Source organism: Topomyia yanbarensis, chromosome 2 (genome assembly GCF_030247195.1).
Source record: "Topomyia yanbarensis strain Yona2022 chromosome 2, ASM3024719v1, whole genome shotgun sequence".
NCBI lineage: Eukaryota > Metazoa > Arthropoda > Insecta > Diptera > Culicidae > Topomyia > Topomyia yanbarensis.
The window spans coordinates 203,962,075-203,987,770 of record NC_080671.1 but is presented as its reverse complement, the minus strand read 5'-3'; the positions used below and the strand labels follow the sequence as shown (position 1 = coordinate 203,987,770).

Below are 25,696 nucleotides of genomic sequence, written 5' to 3'. Positions count from 1 at the left end.
AAACCGAGAAAACATGCCCTATTTTTTTCTGACAGGGCATCATTTGTCGTGAAATTCGATATGTCAAATCCTTCCTATAGTGTCAAATCCAGACTGTCAACATATTTCTTTATTTTAAATTTTAATATTATTTTCACGTTTCCTGAGTTGGAAAAAAACATTTTTACAATCACGAAAATCAGCTTTATCGATGTAAGTAATAAAAAAACGACTTTTTTTTCTAATTTAATGACCCAATTTACGTCACACAATTAGTTGCCATTCAGTATACTCTTGGGATTAACACATTGCCCGCAAACCATTACTACATCGTTACGGACAGTCTCAGCTCCATTGAGGTGCTTCGTGCGCCGAAGCCTGGAAAGCACTCAGCGTTGCCATTATTTATTTTGGGAAATCCGCAAATGTTATATCCCTGGCTGATGTAAAAATCCGCAAAAATCCGCAAGCAATACAAGCCCCATTTTTTATTTTTTTCCACCATTAAGGGCTTTTCGAGCTTTTAACAATCTATTATCATTACACATGCATAACTTTAATTTTTAAATTATTAAATATTTGGCTGAAAACTCTTTCCACACTCGCCGCTGAATGTGGGAGAATATCTACTTTCTCAATGAACTAAAGGAGCTGCGGGAATTCGACAAGACGCATATTTAGTTTTGCGCACCTTGTTCCAGAAATTTTCAAAAAGGAAAAAATCATGAATTGAAAATATAAAAATTGAAAATTAAATGATTGAAAAATCACAAATAAAAACCTAATAAATTCCAAAATAAAAAATAAAAAACAATTAAAATTAAAAAATAGAAGCATCGAAAATTTAAAAAAAAACATGAACTGATAAAATTACGAAAAACAAAAAAAAATTAAGGATGCGTCAATCAAATTCAAAGGGGCGGGCATAGCATAGTTGATAAATCGTTTGCCTTGTTCGCAGCTCACTTGGGTTCAATTATCAATCTCGCACATAGAGTTAAAGAGTTTTCTAAAGAGATTTTTCTATCCTGAAAAAGGAGGCAAATGACCCTAAGGCTAAAACGTCTATAATCGAAATGCTTCAAAATTTCAAATTTAATGGTCTAAAATTTTAGAAATTAAATACTTTGAAATCTAAAAAAATTTAAATTAAAAAAAAGTGATTTAAAACTTCAAAAATAAAATTATTTCAAAAAAGGTATGAAAAATTGAAAGATTTAAATTTTTTTTAAAAACATTAAAATCGGAGGATTCAAAAATTTTCAAAGTTAAAAATTTGCAATCCAAAAATTGAAGATTTAAAAATCTAATAAACAATTGAGATATAATTTTTTTTTTTTTTTTTTTTTCGAGAGTTGTCCTACTGGAGCTGTAGAGCTAGGTTCTCGGAAGGGCTCCCCGTCAGAATCACATACTACAATTTGCAGACGAGACAGGCAATGTCGCCCAATAAAACACTGCAATAGGCCAATTGTAGCGGGCCGTGATTCTGAATGTGATATTCATTGTACGGTTCAGGCATGTGCGGGCGTAGGGACTCGGAATCGCGTGTATCATCGCGAAGGGCTCGAACATTTGTACGTTAATGTGCTCGATCGCGTGTGCGTTTGTATGTCGCGTGTGCTAACGTGTAACTTCGCGTGCATAAATTCTATTTCATAACCGTGTGCCTTTCGCATATTCGCGTGTGTTCTAGAATAATCGCGCGCGGACCGTGAATCTGATACTTAATTTTTTGTGTACGGTTCAGATTCCAGAAGGAAGTGGGTTCTTCCATATCATTAGAGTTCCCAATCATGTCGTCGTAGAACGCGTGGTCTAGAGGATATGAGCTTTATTTTTTTTTTTTGATTGGTCCAACTGAATGTATGGACCTAAATTGCTAGAATGAAGGTTAAAGATTTCCGGACGTGACCGATTCATGATCGCGCATTTGCGGGTTGGCGTTTGAGATCGCGTTTGTAACTTCGTAAGTACTAAAACGTTCACACAATTGCCGGAGTGTTATCAACTTTACGCGATCGCGGGCATAGGTGTGCGTAGATGATCGCGAAGGGCTTAAGCGTTCGTATGTTGACGTGTTTGTCGCGTGTATGTGACTTTGCATGTATAAATTCGATTTTGAAACCTTGCGGCGATTGATATATTCGCGGACCGTCATTCTGATCTTTAGTTTTCGGTGTACGGATCACATTCTGACAGGGAGAGAGTTACCCCATATCACTAGAGTTTCCGGTCATGTCGCCATGGAACGTTTTGTCTAGTGGATATGGTAGTTATTTTTCAATTTTATTATTTTTTTATTAATTAACAAGGACCTAGATTGTTTGTACCGAGGATAGATACTTCCGGACGATCCCGATTCATGATGGCGCGAGCGCGGGAGTTTGTAGGTTGACACTTGAGATCGTGTTGGTAAGTTTATTAGTGCTGAGATTTTCACCTTATCACCGGGGTGTAATCATGTTTGCGAGTTCGTAGGTTGCTTGGAAAATCGCGAGGGGCTTTAACGTTTGTGCGCTGACGTGATTTTGTAACGTGTGTTCTTGAATGGTTGCGCGAACCGTGAGTCTGATATTAAATTTTCAGTGCGCGGTTTGAATTCTGGCAGAGAGTGGGATCGTTTATATCAATAGGGTTCCCGGTCATGTCGCCATGAGACGTGTTGTCTAATAGGTATGGGCGTATTTTCTCAATTGGTCCAGCTGAAGGCATGGACCTAGGCTTCTAGGATCAAGGATAGACTTTCGGACATGACCGATTCGTAATCGCGTGCACGATGGCATTTTTGTAGGTTCCCGCTGAGACCGCGTTTGAGAATGTGTGAGTGTTAAGACGTTCACTATCACCATCTTTGTTGACCCAGCTGAAGGCGGGTGTAGAATGGCAGTATAGGACTCGAAAAGAAGAAATAAAAGACAATATATGAGAGACGTAATAGATTAGATAGGTACAAGATACAGCTGAAGTTATGATCATCACATGAGACATACATTAGTACTTCAAACACTACTAATACTTGAATAGCCAATCACCACACATAGCACATCCTTTCTCAATTATCTATTTGTTACTGGTTGATTGTTGGTTATGAGCTGGTGAATAGAGGAAAGGTATAGAACAGACAAAAGGCTCATATCAGCCCTCCCGGCCTCCCCGACACACCACTATCGAGGCGTATTGTAATCAACATCTTGAAGCGGGCTTCTTATATAAATCAAATCCTCAGTAGTCATAATGTTTGGTGGAATATTAACATGAGAACTAATTAACCTCTAGTAGTAGAACTTGGTGCAAATAAAAACTAAAAAGAGCGAAGGTCCTTATATTTAGATAACTCTATTGAATATATTGTGGCTTGATGATGTTTACAATACCGTCAATCCCATCAACCTGCGAGAGGGAATTGAGATATAATTTTTTTGTATGTTTAATTGGAAATTTAAAAAATTACAGGCCAAAACGCTTAATTTGAAATTCTGATTTTTTTTATTTTAAATATTGAAATGAATAAAAATTTGAAAATTGCAAAATAAATATATTTGAGAATTCAAAAAGTTAAACATTTAAAAGTTTATAAATTTTGAAATTTGAAGATTTGTTAAGATTTTATGATATAAAAATTATATCAGAATTTGGGAATTAAGGTTTAAAGGATTAAACATTAAAAACTTTAAAATTCAAAAATTTTAGAGTTCAATTTCTTCTCAAAATTTAAAAATCGGAAATATAAAAGTTTAAGAATCCAAGAATTTTGAAATTTAATAAATTCAAAATTGAAAAATATTCATAAATTCAAAACAAAAAAATTAAATATTTATTTTTAAATATTAAATTTGATATTAAAGCATCATATTTTCAAAATTATAGACTTTGAAATCTCTAAAAGTTTAAAACCTTAGCGTTTTTAACTTTGAATGCTTAAAAATTTAAAATAATACATAACGAATAGTTGAAACAACGAGAAAAGCGGGATCGAAGAAACAATCTCAGTTTATAGTATTTTTTGCCTTAATGTATTTTTATTTAGTTCTCAATGGTTGCTAAAACTCGGAAACTATTTCGCTGAAATTCAGCAACCAAAATTTACTTTGCCATTTCGAAATCAATTGTTTACTCGTTCCGGAAATTTCCTAGCTGAGTTAAGTGAGTAGGGGAACATGAGGAGACTTGACCAAGCGCAGAATTCTATTATTAGCAATGACGACAAATTTTTTCAAAAATACTTTTATGCTTGGTAATTTTAAAAGGTAATTTTAAATGTTTGGAATGAAAAATCCTATCCTTATAGCGTATATTCCGTAATTAATAAATTTAAGTTAAAGGATGTAATTTTTTATCAAACTTTGTATGGACATATCTACTCGACTAATAATTACTTTCAAAGTACTTATATCACATCTTATTCTTTGTGAAATAGCAAAACGATTTTACATTAATCGGAACATTGGAATTATTATTACTAAAATTTGCACGACATTGAACGTAAGAACCAATGTTGGGGCGACTTGACCAAGATTTTATGGGGAGACTTGACCAAGTGGCGATAAGCTGAAGAAAGATACCAAATTTCTGATATATACTATGCTGTGGTTCCTACTGTAAATGTTATCACGTCACACAAAAATCCCACCTAAAATATCAGTCTATATCTTTTAGTATTAGTAATGAAAGTTATGGATAAGTTCGTAACGTGTGAATATGCAATGTAAGCAGTACAGATAATCCTTAAAAGGAAATACATTTAAAAATGGAAATTTATGAAACGCAACCCTTTTGTATTTTTTGCTGCTACCCAAGGATTTGGACAATATGAAAAAAGGATTACAGTATGTTTTATGTCTTTATTTTTCGTCCTGATTTTTTAATATTTTCTTGGTCAAGTCTCCCCAGGCCTTGGTCAAGTCTCTCCGCAGTTGACCAGAAAAAGCGTTCACAGAAAAACTTTTATAACTTTTGCAAAAATAATTTAAAAATTCTGCAAAAAAAACATGACCACGCACAATACCTTAGTGCATCATATCTCAATGAGTTTTGAGGAAATGAAAACTTTTTAGAGAGTTATACAGGTTGAGCCAAAAACCTGGTCAAGTCACCTCATGTTCCCCTATATGTGAAAGTCGGTTACATCCCTGTACGCCAATTATTGCATAATTAAATTTATTTAAATAATATAATGTACGTATTGTGATTAAACATGAAATTTTAAATTCAAAAATTAAGGCCAACCATTTGATTCATTCATGAAAAATCCGCAAATTCAGAAAATCCGCAGAAAAATCCGCCACTCTATTTCAAATTGCGGAAAATCCGCAGGATTGCGGAAAAATCCGCAACTATGGCAACGCTGGCACTCACCGTATTTCCTAGGGAAAATACGGGAACATCTGACTGTTTCGTCTGAAAAATCCTACCAGATTACCTTGGTTGGCCACACAGCTCTATCCCGGGCAATGAGAAGGCGCATTAGACGAATATGATCCAATGAACATGTCAATATCTGAGGATATTCTATTATTCCGAAGGTATCAACGAATACTTGGGCTTTCTTGCGAACCGGGACTTTATTTGTACGATGTAAATACCCATGTCCAACCATTACATGTTTGATGCGCATCTCCGTCGTATAGGGCTTGCTGAGAATAATTATTGTGTTGTTTGCACTGATGTACCAAATCGGGTTTTTATAATTTTGGGGAAAAAACCCAACGTTTTTTCCCAGTTAAAACGGTTTTTTCGCGGGAAGATTGGGTTTTTTGCATTTTTTGATATTTTGGTAATTGAACATTAATGTATTGTTATCCAAAAAAATTTTATGAGTATTATTGTCATAAAGTTTTGCATGTATATGAATTCCTCGATTGAATCATTGTTATAGCGGTGATCCAACATTTCTTTACAAATATTGTGGTTAAATAAGTGGTAACACTTTTCAATGTTTGGGCTAAGTCGATTCGTTTCTTACTGTGAATCCACCTAAACGAACTAAACATTTTTTCTACTGTTGCTGATGTAGTTGATGCCGAAAAAATTCGGATTGTGATTTGTGAGAGTTCTGATTACGGTTCATACTAATGACGAATGTCAAGGCCACTCGCATTCTGCATACTACTCACTTTTCACCGAACTAAATTGGTATTTTCTAAATTTTGTGTGAATACCTACCTCATTTCGCTAAAAGTATAGCAACCCCTAAAATGAGTAACAAGCAGAATAAAAGTAGTTTGGGCTTATTCTAATTTTCAGTTGTCAGAGTAACAATGACTATTGTTCCCAGTATTATATGAAACTAGTTGGAATATGGAATGGATCGAAATTAAAGTCGCAGGAACAGAAAATGCTTCGTAAAACCCGTATTAAATATATTAGAATGTGAAAATTGAATTTAAACTTCAAGTTTCAAAATTGGACAGGAGCTTTTCGATTATGGACTTTTCTTTATCCAACTTTTAATCTTGAATGTAACGTTGTACGGAATTTCCTCTGAGCGAATTATACTGGAGGTTCATCCTTGCCGATTTTTTCGGGTGAGAATATTCTAAGCGATTGTTATGCTCAAGGATATCTGTCCGATTTTTACGCTTGATGTTTACATTCGATTTTTACATGCTAAGATATCTGGAGTGGATTCTACAGAGTATGTTTTATCCTTGCGACTTTTATTTTCGATCTCTCAAATGTAAATGCAAGATTCTTTAACCCTCCGGAAGTCGCGCTTATGGCCCACTGAGTGAGCAGCCGCTGGTGCCCTAAGACGATTTCGCTAGATTTTCAGAGCAAACTTCGATAAATATGTCGAATAGTAAAATTAAAGTCATCATCCATGTAACCTGTATTTGATTTCGGCTACCCTGATTTGATCAGTTCAAAAACGTTTGCCTTGGTGTTTCAGTTAGATTACGTATACAAGGTATTGATGTTGGCTACGATGAATGTCCATGTCATGTCCCCCTAGTGCTTCGGGTCCGAGGCAGATCACGTCATGTGTTAGTCCAGTATGTCCTGGCAAACTGCGACAACGACTCTATCGATCCCTACCTATTCCCTTACAAACATAAAAGGGGAGCAAACCGCCTCTAAATCCAATAACATATTCAATATACTTAACAAAATTAACAATCCGCGTCATTAAGCTACCGCATGTGGGCCTAAATGAACACCTTCATATATAAAAACCTGTTTTAATCCACCTAGTGGTGCAATTGTGCCTTTCTCATTTGTCCAAACTACGATTCCATGTTCAATACAACGGTGGAAATTAATATTACATATTCACTACGATTTGCACATACATACAATGGATCGACAGCCACGATCTTGAGATGCTATGTGTCGACACTGAAACATCGCTTGAAACCAGCGGCGGATCAAGGATGAGGATCCGGGGGGTCCGGACCCTGCCGAAAATTTTCAACTAGTTTCAATTTTAAAGTAGCAACCCCTCATTGCATACTCCTACCTACGCCTAAATAAGTCAAAAAAATCGCCGGGATTAGGTTGACGATTTTTAAAGTAATTGCATAACCTTTCTATGTGAGAAAGACAAAAAGGTCAAAAAGACAAAAGTCCAAAAAAGTCAATTTTAGTCAAATTTTTTTCGAGATTTCATCAAATATCAACGTTTCATGCATTTTAAAGTCATTTGGCATCAAAAATGCAAATTCGATTTTGAAATTTTTCCTTACTCCCCCTTTGATAATTTTTTATTTTTGGCTTTTATGAGCATTTGCTGTGTGGACGCAACCCGAAACTCTGGAACCGGAAGTCCAATCAATAAAAAAAAATCAATAGCAGCCGATGGGAAGGTTGTACCTTTCATTTGAGACTAAGTTTGTGCAAATCGGTCCAGCCATCTCTGAGAAACAGAGGTAACATTTTTTTCCACATACACACATACGCACACACACAGACATTTTCCGATCTCGACGAACTGAGTCGAATGGCATGACATTCGGCCCTCCGGGCCGGGATTAAGGACAATTCAGACGATACATCAGCTTCCGTCAACGTCAACGGAACGTCAAAATTAGTTACATGCAGTTAAATGGAAGCATTCACACACAACATCAACGGCACGGAACGTTTTGACGTACGGCACATGTGAACGGGCACAAGAGAAAAGTATTAAACTTATCGTGACGGAACGGTGACGTTCCGTTGACGTTGACGGAAGCTGATGTATGGTCTGAATCGGGCTTTATGTTGACGATTTTTAGAGTGATTGCATAACCTTTCTATATGAGAAAGGCAAAAAGGGCATTGAATTGTACAAATGAGAGCGAAAATGTTGGAAGACTATGTTTCGACTAAAATATTATAGGACAATGAGTTATTAGCGGAAGAGAGGCTCTCATTTGCACATGCAACCTTTCCAACAAGCCTTGCTAGAATACAGAAAAGTAAATGTTTTTCTATCTGAATAATCCATTGACCCTGGCAAAAACTTTCTCCCTACGATTTCGCACATTTGACATGGGTTTGGGTAAGAGAATAACCTCTCAAATACAAATCGTATGATTCAAGAGCCTAACAACCTGTTCAGGGTATCATTCAACCAATATGGAACCAAATAGTGGAAGCGATGAACTATACTGCCTATGATCGCAAGTCAGTCCCATAAAGATAGGAAATCCCATAGAAAACAAAACAAATATGCGAAAATGGGTAGTATATGGGTTGAAGTTCGTGTACGATTTTTATTATTAGGGTTAGCCTCATACTGCACTTGGTCAAACTTTACCTTTCCATGTAGAAAAATCCACATCTGCCACCGCATTTTTTTTTTAAATTCTGAAATGGCCACGATAAAAAAGTGACGTACCAAAGTGACGTGCCGATAGAATATAGTCTGGAAAGCTTATTTAGCAAAACAAAACAGTTCTCTCTTAATCTGCTGTATTTCAAGTAATATTGTGGTTCTTATTGTATGTCAAGAAATGTTGTAGAGCTGGAAAAGTACCATCTTGTTATGTACATCGTGTCAAGGATGGTATTCCAATTAGCTTTCATTATGATCAAATCCAAGCAATTTGCACGATAAACCATTTTTATTTAGTTTTCATGTGCAGGTTAGAGTGTTCCTTTAAAGCAGAGAATTCAAAGTATCTTGGATCTTGTATTTTTTTGATAACCCAATAATGTACCTTGATGAAAATTTTCGCTAAACAAAGGGCTTTGCTTTATTGTTGTTCTTTCTCTGATCTATATTGGTGCACAATTGGCTCTAATCATTAAAATTTTGCAAAATATTCAACCAAACCCCTTGCAAATGATCCGGAATAATTTCAAATGTCATAGACTGTATATGCTTATCTGGCCAGACAATCTGCTCCGAATTTATACAAAAATTTCGTGGAGTCTGTCCGAGGCAAATTTAAGCCATTATTTTTCATGGATTAGTATCAAGACTGGCATTAGTATAACTTTTTTTAGCGGGCTGATAGGACTGCAGCTTAGAGCTTAGGGGATCTCGGTCCGTTCCGCGACCTGTACTAAATTTTGCGCCTGTTTGTCTCGAAGTGTATAACGTCAAGTCCACTATTTTGTCTAGTCCAATGTATCAAGCTACTAACAACGCGTTTTAAATCGTAAGTGATGTAATTAAAACTTCGCATTGATTCTGCTTCTGTCTTGTTCCTTATCTCCTCTTGGGTCCCCTAGGTCTGAAGCGGATCAATCGAATATTAACTTATTCAGAGAGCGCTGATAATCGCAATGTCCACGAATACTAATATCCCTGTAACTATGTATTCTGCCAGTTATGATTCCTGTTCTAGTGTGTATTAATAATCGCTTTGTTTGAAAATCAAAAATAATATAAGATTTTAATTGTTACAACTAAGCCACAGAGAACAGATATCCAGTTTCGAACAAACAAGTTTAAAATGTTTGTTTTGTCATTTGAACAAATATTTGCTAGACCATTATGACCACCATACTGGCATATCACATAATTATAACGATCACTTTGATATCAATTCCGTAACACATACGCACTAAACGGCAGGACAGAACCACCTTTGGTAGTAACCTCTCGATTATCTTTGGATGTGCCTTTTACTCAAATTTTACGCTTGAGATGGATGTTTGTTCTCTGTGCCGAAATTGATGTTGCTTCTCAGTTTTGCACGACCCAGGGGGATTTTGGCCTTGATGCCACTGCTCTGTCATCGATGTTACGTGATATTCGTTATGGAATATTGTTTGTTTGGAGTCCATTCATAAACAATGTCTCGCAGAAAACGTCTAAAAATTGTTGTTGGTTTTATTAACCCCGCTCCACTAGTAGGGGAATTATGGTTAAAACCGACACCTTAAGCTTAACACTTTTTCTAAGTTGCCACAAAACCAATAAAATTATAATTTTTATGCAGAATTCTTCTTCAGAAAATTCTTAACAAGACTTAATTTTTTCAGCGCTTCAAAAAATTAATTTCATTAAAAAATATTGGTTGTAAAACTTGGAAAACAAAGTGACTTTTTGTAAGCACTGCGGGTAAAACCGACACCCCATAGGGGTAAGATCGACACCCCCTTTAATTTATTTTCTCTCCACTTTACTAAAATCTTTATCTTTATTAAAAATGAGATATATGCGTGATTAATAAAATGTGAGTATGTATGATGCAAATATGTGCTTTTTATTGCTTCATCATGTAAAGAGGGGAAGAAAGTTCGAAAGCGTAGTACTATAAATAAGAGTATTTTATGCTATAGGATTATTTATTGATATGAGTATTTCCAAATAATCCTTGCGCACATCATTGCAACCTCCAGTGTCATTTTATTTCATAAGAGAATATTTTCAAGCGTTCTACGTTCTGCTAATTGGATTCATTCACTTATAAGTGACACACACACACTTCTTAGTAAAACTATCTTTTTCAGATTTGATTTTTCGGACTCTGATCATCAACGATCTATTGGAGTATACATAATATCATTGTCTCATTGTGATAAAATTCGTCTATGACAAACCAAGAGAACACTAGAAATTCGGTTTGATGACCTTTTTGCAGAAATAGCAAAAGCTTCGTTAGAATCAGATAAGCAAAAATTCCAATTTTTGATTTTTAAAGAGACTTACAAGAAATAAACACAATAAAAGTATTTCTGTGTATTTCTGCTAATACTATAGTGTTTTAATAGGCTAATTGAAGTGTCACAAAGATCCCCAGTATTTTGAAATGAATCGCAACTATACACAACCATCTTAACAGGGTGTCGGTTTTACCCTAACCTTAGGGTGTCGGTTTTACCCCAACAGCGCACATTTTTTTATAAAAGCATTTAAAAATATTGAATTTTTCAAACTCGTCTTTAATGCACCTAGTTGATCATAGGACAGGCCGATAATAATAGGTACTGAAAAATGGGGTGATTTGAAAAGCTTTCGTTCGGTTAAAACCTTAAAATCTTCCAACGAAATTTTACATCCAGACGAGTATGAACGCTGCTGTCGAATGTTTTGTTAATTTTTATGACATTCGGCGCACTAACGTAAATCCAATTTTTCTTCAAATGCTCTAAATAAACGTACTAATAATATTGTATCATTATGAAATGAATAAAAATTTGATTTCTAGGAAAAGTTGTGGGGTGTCGGTTTTACCCACAGTGTCGGTTTTTCCCACAATTCCCCTACGTCTCAAATTTTTTTCTCGGTAATTCATGGTTTTTCCCCAACTATCAATTCGCGACATCATTTATGAATGGCCCTTGGCAATATCTTTAAAGCAGACAATCCAATGAAAAATAGAATTGGTGGGATTTTTGTGCGTTTTTAGCACCTTGTGTCACATCTTTTATGTTTGTTATACATACTAAGAATACCAAATCATGTTATGTGATGACCGCAAGATTAGAGAAGCAACCCCCCCTCCCTCCTTTCCCACCAAGACTAAAATTAGTATAACGTGAACATAAATAAAATATATACATTGAATGCTCTAAATTAATGTAGAAACTTAATTAATTTGTAGGACACCAAATCGCCGTTTTCTGACAACTGCTTCTAGGACAGATATACATGAAAACTTTTCAACTTATTTTTTTCCAAGAAAATCATTCACCTTTTTATTTTTCTTCTGGATTCCCGGAGTTTCCCGGGAAACTTATTTATTTCCCGAATCTCGGGAAATTGAAAACCGCCGGGAAATGGAAGCTCTATACGTATACATTCAAAAGTATGTTTCCCACACATTGAGTTTGAAATCCGAAAAAATAACGGAAGGTATAATTATAGCATGTTATAGTGCGAGACAATACCTCACTAACCTCTTAAGAGTTCACGCGAGCAAATTCCTAATTTTAAAAAAATAATAACTGTCATTTTTTAACCGATTTTGATGATAAACAGTTCGTTGGATACAAAATTGAACGCTCTCTCTAATATTTTATTAAAACAAAGACGCTTATTTAGAAGAATGTTGAGTAATTTTCATAATTTTCATGGAAAAATTCCAAAATCATAATTATTTACATATTGTTAACCCAAAACCGCAAAGTATCTTTGACAAAAGAACATAGCATAGCATACCGTTAGAAAGGTCTTTGCTTCTTCTTTCCAGAACACAAATTTAAAATCAGTTGAAAAAAGACCGCGTAGAAAATTGTTTAATGCCGAAACTCTCGAAAAATAGTTTTTTGCCATAAATCAAGATTTTGAGGGTATACATTTTTCATACATTGTCTTGTGTAACATTTGGCGAGATCTACAACCTATACTAGGTCACTTGAAACGTGCAAAATCACTGTAGCACCGTTTAATCAAACATATTTCATTAATAGATTACAGGTCAACTCATGTGGTATTCTGTGCAATCGTCCACGTCCAAAATATTATCGAGTACTTTCAGTAGTGATGAGTTTGCTACAAACACAAAACTATTTGATTCTATTATTTTATTAGGCCTATAAAAATATATATTGTTGGTGGCAATATAGTTGCCATTGCCTTGCAAAGGATTAAAGTATTTAAAACTTAAAAAATAAGTTGTTCGTTCTACCCTTACTAACAGTGGTGTTGCGCATGAGAAAGTAACATGGCGAAGGTAAGATAATGCGGCTCGGCCGCCTAGCCGAGTCCAAGGATTCGAAGCGACACAGAACCCCTGAGAATCCGGGGAAAAGGTGGTCTTAATCTCGCAATCGAAAACGCAAACAAACCACTCGTTTGCCGGTAATACTGAAATATGGGGGCGTAGCCACATTAGGAATTAGCAATGTTTTATTTGGTAGCAATAGGATAGTATTATTATTGTTATTTATCAGTGTGCAATCGGGCTGTCTCAACAACCTATTTCCGCAACCTATGCGCATCTCACCGTTGCACTTGGCAGTGTGTGCAGTACTTTATGGTCACACCTACAACCGGGCACCCGGCTTCCCATGAGCGTTTTGGCGGCTCAGAGGCTGTCCTTCCAAGTTGCTCAGGGATACATTGCTCATATAAAACATACAAACTATTTGGCACAAGTTTAGAGCGTGTAACGTCGTGCCATCTAGTCTGTCATCCTATGGAAAATCATCATACCATCGCCTTAGGGTCAACGTCATATTGGAAAATTTCGCATTGAATCCGCTTCTGTTTCTTCCTAATCTCCTTTTTGTCACCTAGGTCCGAAGCGGATCAATCGACTATTAATTGAAACGGTAAACATACATACTAGCAGTATTAGTCCTTACTCGCGAATACTTTTCCTACAACTGTGCTGTTTCATCTCTATCTTATAACATAATTCGATTATCCCTGTTCTAGTCAATATACGTTTTCATTACATTATGAACCAGGCAAACCCTCAATTTTCTATTATTATTATCCTGAGTAGCTAGACCAGTGAAGGTATTTTAGGATTTCGCCTGGTTCGACTCGAATAGACCACACCGACCCGAAAGGGTTGCTTATCATTTCTGAGAGCCGGTGCGCTTGGTCGAGTTTAATAATCATAAAAAAAAAGTCCTGAATAATTAACTATCTCTTAGGTGCCAGTCCTGCACTCCTTTCCTGAACTAGCCTCATACCGACGATCAAAAGAGTCGACAACTAATAGGATCCACATATCCCCCACCCAAGCGAATTAATCAACTTGCAAGTAGGAGCACATATCTAGCAACCAGACAAGAAGACTTCCGAATCAAGGAGAATGGACCATGCCAGTCGAAGGCCACAGGCCCACCGCCATCCCGTACAGTTCCTGAAATTAAGAATTTTATTAGTGCTACTTACAGACTTCATTTTAATGGTAATCTCATTCTCTCATTTTAAACTCGCCTGCCGCTGCCTATCTCCTCCGGCATTTCGACTCCGTCGGTCGACCGTCGCATAGAAGAGATTTCTTTCATCGAATCCTCAACTTCCGTCGGAACCCGTACATGAGACGCTCGACTCTATCAACTACCTGAAGCAAAAATAATATATAAATATTTTTATAAAAAACTCCCTAATTCTGTAATCAACTAAGGCTGTCTAACGATTCTAATGCAGAAGCTAATGATGTGACCATCAAGAATACGTCACAACCTCAATTGACCCCCCTCGACACCAGTTTGGCCTTACCAAGCCGTAACGTGGGTGGCGTTGTGAGAGCTGTCGAATAGGAGTTGAGAACAGTTGGAAACAACATCAATGTATATGATTGAGACACTATGAATTGGATCCGCCATCGAGCCTAGTTTGCATACCACACATAACTAGACTCACTGTTCTCCGTTCACCCACGCAGTAGGATAGTATTCATTAACAAAAATAAAATATTGTCGCTGCAAAATGTGGCTACGCCATATCGCTTCGTTCGCTGTCGCTTAGTTGGACCAAGGAGAGCCCGTTATGTTTGTGTATACCGGGCAAACGAGGATCACAGATCTGTTTGTACTTTGAACGGCAAGCCAAAGACCGCTTCGTCCGGCGGACTAGGTTATGTGGCCAAGCCGCATCACACATCTTTGCCCAAAACGTCACTTTCTTATAAGCAATAGTTCTGTTAGTAAGATTATTAAGACCATATTTTTTTGTTTAAACTATTCTAAAGCTTTCCCCCTATTTTTTCATCGATTATTATTAAATAGGCCATTTAAAACAATTTCCAAACAAAATTGACCCATTGTCCGAAAGACCCGTGATTCGGAACATGGTAATTGTTTACTTTAGCTACTTTTCCCCCTGTAAGTGGAAAACATGTTTTTCTTTCGTGAATATGCTAGTTTAGTGTTGCAGATTCATAGAAAAGAGGCGGAAAGCGAAAATTTTTAATAATTTATTAATGACACTAAAAATAAGTTCTACTTACTAACCTTGCACATAGGGTTATTGTGCTCCCGAAAGTAAGGTTTTTGGCGAAGCTAGTTTAATGCGGCTACGCCGCTGAGGATCCGCTGGACGAGCCTTCCTTGTAAGTACAAGGAAGGCTCGTCCAGCGGATCCTCAGCGGTCATCAGAAACGCAAGCAAACCTGTGATCCACTCGTTTGCCCGGTATACTCAAACATAGGGGCTATCCCTAGTTTAAGTCCGAGTGAGCGGCAGCGAAGTCCGACAGCACCCAATTGAAACAATGTGACGTAGCCACATTAGGCAGTGACAATAATTTAATTTTTGCCGATGAATACAATCCTATTGTTACTAAATAAAACATTGTTAATGCCTAATGTGGCTACGCCACATCGATTTTTTTCTCATGCTGTCCGACTTCGCTACCGCTCAGTCGGACTTAAACTAGGGATAGCCGCTATGTTTGAGTATATCGGGCAAACAAGTGGATCACAGGTTCGCTTACGTTTCCGATGACGAGTACGAGGACTACGGCTATGCGGCTAAACTAGCTTCGCCAAAAACCTTACTTTCGGGAGCACAATAACCCTATGAACAAAGTTATTAGGTACAACTTACTTTAAAGCTAATTAATGAATTATTAAAAATTGCTTTCCGCCTCATTTTTATGAATCTACAACACTAAACTAGCATAATCACGAAAGAAAAACATGTTTTCCACTTACAGGGAGAAAAGTAGCTAAAGTAAACAATTACCCGGAACATTTACCTACATTCCAGAATAACAGTGAGCTCGGAAGACTTCAAATATACTGGAATAGTATGTTATTACTTACATCTGGTAAGGACTTATAAAATTTCATGAATTTTTTTTGTTGATTAGTGTCTGTAAAAAATATTCAAAATTAATTGCATTTCTTAACGCATCTTAAAAATATTTACCCAAATTAAGACATTGAAGCGGCTTCAGATTAGCCATTATTGAACTACAATTGAAGTTAACGGTGGTGATAAATCCAATCAAATTAAATTTAGCGCAAACTAACGTAAAGACTGTAAACAAAACTCAGATTACCCGACTGCGGATCGCCATCAGAGATGCCAGGTACTTTTTTCAAATGTCTGCGATAATAATTTTAAAAGTCTGGGAAGAACAAAAAATGTCAGGAAACCTAGTGTAACCAAAAGCCTTTATATCCAAAAATCTGCAAATATCTGCAACCAAACTAAAAAATCTGCAAATATCTGCAACCAAACTAAAAAATCTGCAAATATCTGCATCATCGAAAAAATCTGCAGCTTAAATTAAAAGTCTGCCAATTTGCAGACTTGTCTGCAAACCTGGCATCTCTGGGTATCCAGTGAAGTATACTGCAAAAGTTCTGTGAAATAGGATACTAATTATTTGGTGATTGTTTGAACTCCTCACTACAGCAGAAAGTTAGCAAAAGTTGAGCAAAGCGAAGTTGATGCTGCCCCAGATCAGATCACTTGTGATGCATTTTAAAAAATCAGCGAAATTAAATGCTCGACAATCATATGATTACGGCCTAAAAGCCAACTGTCAAAATCCACTTTGAATGGAAATTCCGGACAAACCGTTACACGCCAATCACAGATGTTGATAATAAACGAAAGAGAAAAACTTTCTCATTCATAAACTGTTGTGAACTGTGTTCGACTAGTAACTGTTTGTCTGGAATTTCCATTCAAAGTGGATTTTGACAGTTGGCTTTTAGGCCGTAATCATGTATTTGTCGAGGCATTTATTTCCATCAAAAAAGAAATTCATAATGTATTTTGTGTTGCGTGCAATATCGTTTGCGTTGCGTGTAAGACGTCAAAACCCTACACGCCACCGAAAAACTACCTAAAATTCAGTACTTTTGACTCAATCTCGTATTATCGAGCAGGAATGTAAAATTAGGTAAACCGTGTTGAACGAGGGGAACGACACTCCTTGATTTGTTGATGAAATGAACATAAAATTTATATTTCTGAACAGATTGATAAAGATTAACATTAGTTAGTTCGAAATGGATTCGCATTTTCAACATTGCCAAAAAAAAGTTTCAAATGGCCGAAGATGATTTAAAATGTGTCATGAAAAACAAAATGAAATGCTCGAAATTCACGTTTTGACAGCTTCAGTGCTCGATGAAACCAAAACAAAGCATTACCAGCAGCATAACTGCATGACCAAATCAAAACAAAAACATAAATTTTGTTGCCAGAATTGTTGAAAGATTCAAACATTGAGTATACAGAGTTGCCAGTTCCATCAAAATCGTCGAAATTCGAGCAAAATTTGCTTGAGATTGGATAGATTTTTTGTAATTTCTTCGATTTTTCTTAACAATGCTCGATTTGTTAGAACATTGTCAAAATTTTCTAAAATTACCGGAAAAAGTACGAATTCGTGTAAAACTTAACGGAATAAAACAATCATTCTGAAGTGACGTTCCCCTCGGTGTTGAAGGTAGTTTCCATTTAACTACGGCAAAAATAATAACTCAACCTTGAGTTTAATTTACTTAAATTTAAGTTGAATTTACCTAATTTTGAGTATACCCCAAACAACTCAAAAGTACCTTACTGCACGGAAGACCTCGACTGGGTCGAATCTCTCGTTTTGTTTTTGACAACACTAATAAGTGCGAAAGAGATGCACAGCTCAAAAGTACCTAAATTTAAGTTAAAAGAACTTATTTTGTAGGTTATTTTACGGTTGCGTGTACAGAAAAACTAGCCCTACATTTAACAAAACGTCAAACATAGTGGATCAGCGTAGGACGTTTGTTAAACAAACTTTTCTGCGAGGCAGTGCAAAACTGGTGCAAAAATGGAAATTAAATGCATTTTTTCAATTTGATGCAAATTTGTTATACATTCTTATGTGGTTTTTGTTTGAGGCGAAACTGAGTCAGTTCCTAACCCCAACTGCTGTCAAAATGTATGAACTGACAGCAGTTGGGGTTAGAACCTGACTCAGTTTCAGCAAATACAAATTGTATTTGGTTTCAGGTTCAAGCGAAATCGCCATTAGAGTGCTGCCCGGTCAAACCATTCGGAATTTGATTCCGAATGGAGTCAGTATGGATTCCAAATCAAATGCAACAACCGATTCTGAGTCGGAATCGGTTGTTGCATTTAATTTGGAATCCATACTGACTCCATTCAGAAATTCGAACCGGTTCCGGAATGAGCGTAACTGGGTGGCAGAGTTTCTACGAGCATTTTGCGCAATTCGACATAGATTTTTCATTAGGGCTTAAATCGCAAATGTAAACAAACTGCGTTTTTGCTATTACGACATTATGCAACAAAAATACTACCAGATTGAGGTGAAAATTAGTTAAAATGGTTTTTAGTTCAATGTATAATTAAAGAAAACAAAACGGCGAAATATGCATTTTCTTCGAGATTTCGACTTAGGCCCTTCTTCTCATATGGAATATAAAGGCCACACTTACATTTTTAGACAGAAGCGGGCGTACGGTTATTATTCACAAATAAAAGAATAAACGGCGGTTCTGTTATATAAATGATGAGCAAGATCTACTATGATCATGTCTACTCGATAGTTGTTGCACATAAACATTCGAATATTTCGATATTTTCATGAAATTTGAAGAAAAAATTCACGCGCCCTTTCTTTTACATTGGGTTTCTATGCGCCCATTTGCTGAGCCCTATTAAAAAGTATACTGTCAAGCTCGCCCATTTACCCAGCCCTACCCAGCAAGACAGAGTCAGTTTAGCCCATTTACCGCGCCCTTCTGAAAATTATGTACACGGTTTAGCCCTTCCGCAAATGGTGGTTGCTGAAGGGCGAAATCACGACTGGGATGCAAATTGGGCGTAAGCATTTTTTTAGTTTCTACCCACTAAAAGCACATAGGAATTAAATTCTTTGTTATATTGCCATAAGGTTTAACGAAAAATGCTTCCGGAAAAACACGGTCATAAAGTAATTTATACCTACAATAAAAACTACATTTAGAAAACCGCCGAATATTGAAACTGATTTTTCTCCATTTGAGTACATTGCGACTTAGGCCCTAATGAAAGATCTGTGTCGAATTTGTGCGAGAATTTGGGCAACGAATTCGCTCAAATGCAACAAGCGTTTCTGACAGAAGCGGTTAAACCAACCGATGCTGCTCATTTTTATCCAGAATCCAGCCAGAAATGTACGGCCAAGATCTCTGCACGCTTCCTGCCACATCTTTGTCAGATGTTTTGCTCGATTCGAGCTAAATTCTACCAGGTAGGAATTGCCACGATCTTTGCACTGTTTATGTCCGAGTTATGTGAGGGTTTTGCTCGGTTTCTGTCAAAATTTGCCAGAAAACGCGAGCGAAACCAAGTTTGCCCTAGCTCATCTAACCCGGCAGGATACGCGCAGAAATCTGACAGGGCTGCCAAACCAAGACTTACAGAAATCTATCAGAGCGGTCTCTGCCTACACGGTTAAAAAAGTACCCGTAAATGAGTTTTATACGACCCATCTGCGGCAAAACTGGGAAGACTCACTTATTGGCTAAACAGCACATTCGCAATAATGGGTAAAATCATTATATGTCAAAAAATGACATATACCAACCTACATATAACTTTATAAGTGTGAGTATTCATGACCAATGAATGTATTAAACGCTTTTTTAATTTCATTGTTTTAGGCTCCCAATTGATAATCTCTATTAGTGTTACCTAGCCTAAGGGTGCTTAAAGAGTGGCCGCGAGAAGCTGAGCGAGAAACCTGCTTGCAGCATATCAAATGGAACCTGTCTGAGTAAAAGCAGGCAGTCGGCGCCGATCCGCTCAGCTTTCACTCTGACATCATCCCTTTGGTTTGCAGCAAGCAGGTTTCTCGCATCTCGCTTTCTAATGTCAGCATCAGCACCAGCTCAGCTTCTCGCCGCCACTCTGTAAGCAGCCTTACTTTGGCGTATAAAAGCTTGTCATTTAGAGTAAAGAAAATTATTTAAATTTATATTGTTTTTCTCATAAACCCACCGCTAGCAGTCTGAATTTCCTTAAGACGAGTTTCTGTTCTATTTGATAATTAAAAGCAATTCTGGACGAACAGTAATGTCATTTTGTAGTATTATATCTACTGTACTTTCAACTCAATGCGAGCCAAATAAGCACACACAAATGAGGAATAGAAATTGAGTAAGTTACAATTCACAACCGCAGGGATGCCAGGTACGCACATTAATCTACGTTTCACAGATTTTCAATATGCTGCACAATTTCTAAAACCGCAGAAATTTCCAGTTTTCTGTTTTAAAGCAGATTTCCACAGCTTTCTCTTATAATGCATAGACTTGCACAGATTTCTCAATTTTTCCCTCGCGCAAAAACTAAAAAAAATGAAAGGTTGCCACCTCTTGTTTTGAGACAAATTTATGTACGTTTTCCTTAACACAGATTGGCACAAAATATTACCTGGAATCTCTGTTCACAACATCAACAAAAACTTTTTTAAATCAAGATAGTAGGTTACAATAGGTCTGTTCCAGTACCAGGAGAAACTGGAAGTACTCCGGAGAAAATCGTTCCTGTACTCTCTTCTTTCTTCTTTGCTCCTGTTTACTCCGGAGTGACTTCCGTGTACTGGAACAAACCTAATATTGTCTTAGGCTTTGGCGATTTTTTAACCTTTAGTTAAAATTTGACTGTTCGAAAGTTATTTTCTCGTGAATGGAAAAATTTAACCGAGAGAGTGAACTATTTCAAAAGTTGACATATGGATAGTTATTTAGAATTGACAGCTGAGATGACCACAAGTTGGGCCCATATTATTGGCTCGAATCAAAACTCGTCGAAATGTCAATTGACGATAGGTTCATCCGGAGTGTTCATTTGTGTTTACATTTTACTAGCGTTGCCAATTTTATTTTGTGTGCAGCACCCAATGTGGCTACGCCACATCGCTTTTGCGCGTGCTGTCCGACTTCGCTACCGCTCAGTCGGACTTAAACTAGGAATAGCCCCTATGTTAGAGTAAGCCGGGCAAACGAGTGGGTCACAGGTTCGCTTGCTTCCGACGGCGGGTCGATGGCCAACTCGCCCGGCGGATCCTCAGCGGCTTTGCGCCGCTTCGGTTCCTAGGCCTCGGTTATGCGGCTAAGCCGCATCGAAATGGTACCCCTTGAACATTCTAACTTGAATCGGCTGTCATAGGAGCCGGGATAGGAATTAGAACCAGCCAGCATTCCGGCTGAACTTAACTGGGAAGTTTAGTAAAATTTAATCTGGAAATAAAAATTTTTTGGCAACGCTCCAGCACTCCGTTGATTTCACCACCTGGGCGCCAGGTTGACGATATGAAATGAACTTTGTTTACTTTCGACAAGTTTTGATTCGAGCCAACAACATCCAGCCCCATAAGTTGGTAGAGGTGTGAACATTTGTTGGTATTAATAAAATTAGTTTTTTTTCTTATTACATTAAGTATGACAGTCATAGCCTCGAAAAGTAAACATCCACATCATGAAATGACCCAAACAAATCTTAACACAACACGTTATCGTTTCCATCTTATGGATTTCGATAGTTATTTTATCTCGGTGTATGAATATAGTAATCGACCCATTTGAAGCTGTTGGTGAGAGCCAAGACGGATACAGGTGTGCACTAGAGTGACAGAAAAAAAATGACCCCCATCGGCCCACCCCTGAGTCGATTCCTAGTCCCACCAGGAGTGTCTGCTCCAAATTTGAGCCAAATCGAACAAGTCTAGCTACCGGACCAACGTGCTTGAAGTTTGTATGGGATTTTTCGACAATTTACATGGAGAAAACCCACTTGCTCACATTTTCGCCGCTAGGTGGCACTGTATACATCAGATTATCACCAAAAGTGAAACCACATCTGTGGTGAAACTTAAGAAAGAATAATTTTATTATCTACAACTTTGTTGAAGACTGCAAAGCGATCCGACTCCAATGGGAAAAGTTATTAAACTTTTAACGAAGTGATGTCTGAGTCAGTTTTGCATGGGGCCTAGCAGTGCATGGTAGTGTATCAGTACTAGGTTCTAACAAACTAAACATTTTTATGGAATAATGGTTAGATTTAGCTGAATAGTATGTTCGGAAGAATTGTAGTACATAATACGAGTTATGTTTTGGTTAGAAAATTGTAGTTCCACAACTGACCGCATAGATGACGCCAACACTAACTTTTCAACGAAGAGAGATAGAAATTAGGTGTCTTCTACAATGTTGTAGAACAAGAATATTGCAGTAATTCTTCCAAACATCTCGATATTCTATCTCTCTCCGTTGAAAAGTTAGTGTTGGCGCCATCTATGCGGTCACAGATTGAACTAAAATTTTCTAACCAAAATATAACTCGTATTATGTACTGCAATTCTTCAGAACATACTATTCAGCTAAATCTAACCATTAATCCACAAAAATGTTTAGTTTGTTAGAACCTAGTACTGATACACTATCATGCACTGCTAGGCCCCATGCAAAACTGACTCAGACATCACTTCGTTAAAAGTTTTTTCCTGGGCAGTCTAGTGTGCACATTTTTTCTGTGTGTGAGCGCGGTTGTCATTTTTCATTGATGAAGTTGAAAAAACAAGAGGATATGAAAAAGAAAAGCACAAACAAGTGACGTAGTGGGCTTTCTGTTGCCATAAGTTTTGTTTCGGTTCGGTCATAGTTAATTTTATCGGTTTTTTTTTCGAGGCAAAAAGTGTCTCTAAGTATTGTAATCGGTAGATCCGAGGTGAAGCTCGGCCTTTTCTCACTTTTCATCGTGCGCCAAAGAATAAGGATGCTCGTTCGGATGTTTATGTTCACTTCAAGGGCCCCGGCCGCCATGCTTAATTTTGCAAGTATAGAACTAATACACTCAAAAGTGTCAAATGTTCCCACCTTTCTCTCCATCTTGCGTGAGAGCAGCACCTGCCATCTTTGTTCACTGTATTCAGCTTTTTGTTGGTGGCTGCGTCCTCAAATGCGCACCCCACTTTGACAAGTCCTCCGTCCAATATCAATTTTGACAAATCAACAGTCTTGTCGAATTTGACAAACCGTGATTTAGATTCAATTTTTTGATCGCGGTAGGCGTTCACTTCTGATCTCAACTAAAATTGAACGTCAAATACAAATATTGTTTTTCAGTTGAAAAACTAAACTGATTTCGGTACGGATCCGCACAGTTAACTGTAGTCCCATTCAACAGCGGCACTCAACTCGAAATATGGATACAGAACATCTGCTATTCAAAACTATTAGCTACTCGCAATCGGCATACAAAAATCGGTCGACCAATAAGGCAATTAATCAGTCTTATAATGTAATTGGGCGATTGTTATACGGCGGAAAACAAATCAGCGATACTCAATCTAGTCGAAACTAATAAGTCAGGCGAATTGCAACCGATTTTTTCGGTAAACGCAGCTGCAGCTGTAGCTAACAATAGACCTTTCTCGTCAAAAAATTTTATATGATAGGATGCTTCCTTTTTTATCTCCAATTCGTTACTGCCTATTGCCGCGATGATTTGGTACCTCTAACTATTGAAAAAATCAAAAATAGTGCAAGTTGCTCATTTAACCCCATATTCTGAATACCTATCTTGCCTTGTTTCCTCGTATTTTTACACCATTTGGATGAATTTCCTGTGGGGAATACTAAAAGGATGCCAGATCTGCATATATATTAGTAAATCTGCAGATTTTGCATTTTCACTACAGATCTTTTGCAAATTGCAAATATTTAGCAGAACAAAGCCTATGGCAGCCAATTTATACACCAGCCTTCAACATTTTTGATCATTTAAAATATATACATGCTACATTTCTATGTCAAATTTATTGAAGATTTTTGTAGCAATCAGCAGACTTTTATATTTTTACTGCAGGCTATTGTTTAAAAAGACCTGGCATCACTGATGCTGAATGATTCATTCTTAAGCGGACCCTACAAGAGACAAGAATATTGTCAATAAAAATATTGTCAAGACAGCTTCAATACGTCAATCCCATTTGAATCCTACAGAATCAATATTTTCAAAATGTCCTTACACGATCAATATATTGATCAATAATTGGTTTATTGTCAATATTTCTGCTCGTGTAGGGTCCGCTTTACATCTGTCAAAAACATAGAGCATTGTATGAAAATGTATAACCTCACTTTTCTGACAGTTCAGTGTGCTTGTTTATCTAAGACTTGTTTACACGGACTTTTAAAATTTACATTACTTGAATACTTTCGATGCTCTTTGAAAGAATATCAAATCAAGAGGGATGAGGATTGGAACAATGGGAACCTGGTTCATACATTGACCAATCGGCGCTAGATGTAAAACCCGGTGGCATATGCTGAATCGCAAGATCAAGCATTGGGCTATAAAACGATTGCTTTCTGGATGATGGATAAGGATTTGTACACTTTTGATTGTTTGCTCGTGGGTTAAGTCCTATCAAGATGATCCGATTGATTACAAATTTTTAGGTGGTGAAGTTTACCTGAACTTTATAGGTAACGAATTCGGTCGATGATAAATTGTTGAAATGATTTTGATCGTTCAATGCCCATACCGACGAACGTTTCCATTGGTCAGAATGCCTACCAGCGTATAATAGCTGCAAACATGAGGACAATAAGGTTATCGCCAGTGCAGTAAAATTTCATTTCATTCAATCGAAACTGAATGAACGCAGTCATTCAGTCGTCTACGGTAGCATTCACATTCATTTAACGCATCAGTTGCTGTTGATCTGAAGCTGGGTTCATGGCACTTCACTCACCGCTGCTTTCAAATGAGTCGCAATTCATATTCAACCTCCTTCGTTTGATCCTCTCAAATGAATAGATCCGCTTTCAATTTACCCAGTGAGCACCAGTCAAATGAGATCCGGGTAAACCTAAGACAAAAAGAGACAACTGGCTTCGTATTTTTGGTTATCATGCCTTTCTTGTGCCAGATGCAGTGCGGTAAAATATCAATTTCAAACGAAAATAATCGTTTCAAGTGAAACTTCGAGCCTTTCACTGTAAACATACCACCACTATATCAGTTGAGTTCGGCTGCCGTCTTCGTTTGAGTCACTCAAAGTTCACTGTCAATTGAATAACAGGTTCTGGTCATTTGACGTTTTTGCCTGTTTAGTTTCTATTGAGCACCAACCTCACATTAGCACGGTCTCAGCTAATGGAAGTGAACCATTCCAATGAACCACTCACAAATGAATATGAAGGAACACTCACTGACAAAAATAACTCCGACCAAGATAATAAATAATATAGGGTAAAGGCTATGATAAGACGAGGCAACTCAAGACGGATACAGGTACGAGCATTTTTTCTCTGTATGAGTGAGGTTGTATGTTTTTTCGATGAAGCTGATGAATCAGGAGGATATGAAAAAGAAAAGAATAAAACAAATGACGTAGTGGGCTTTTTTGCTTATTTTT

General features: G+C 37.1%; 1 protein-coding gene across 1 annotated transcript in view; it reads right to left on the bottom strand.

Annotated features, from left to right (window-relative positions):
- The window catches only part of LOC131682745 (DNA mismatch repair protein spellchecker 1), a 67,088-nt gene extending 50,516 nt beyond the window's left edge, over positions 1-16,572 (bottom strand). The window contains exons 1-2 of the mRNA XM_058964463.1: positions 16,189-16,572; positions 16,083-16,132 (exon numbers count right to left, since the gene is read on the bottom strand). Coding sequence (XP_058820446.1) covers positions 16,083-16,132; positions 16,189-16,225 — 87 coding nt within the window. The 5' untranslated portion in view covers positions 16,226-16,572. The remainder of the gene's footprint in view (positions 1-16,082; positions 16,133-16,188) is intronic.
- Between the last annotated feature and the right edge of the window lie 9,124 nt (positions 16,573-25,696).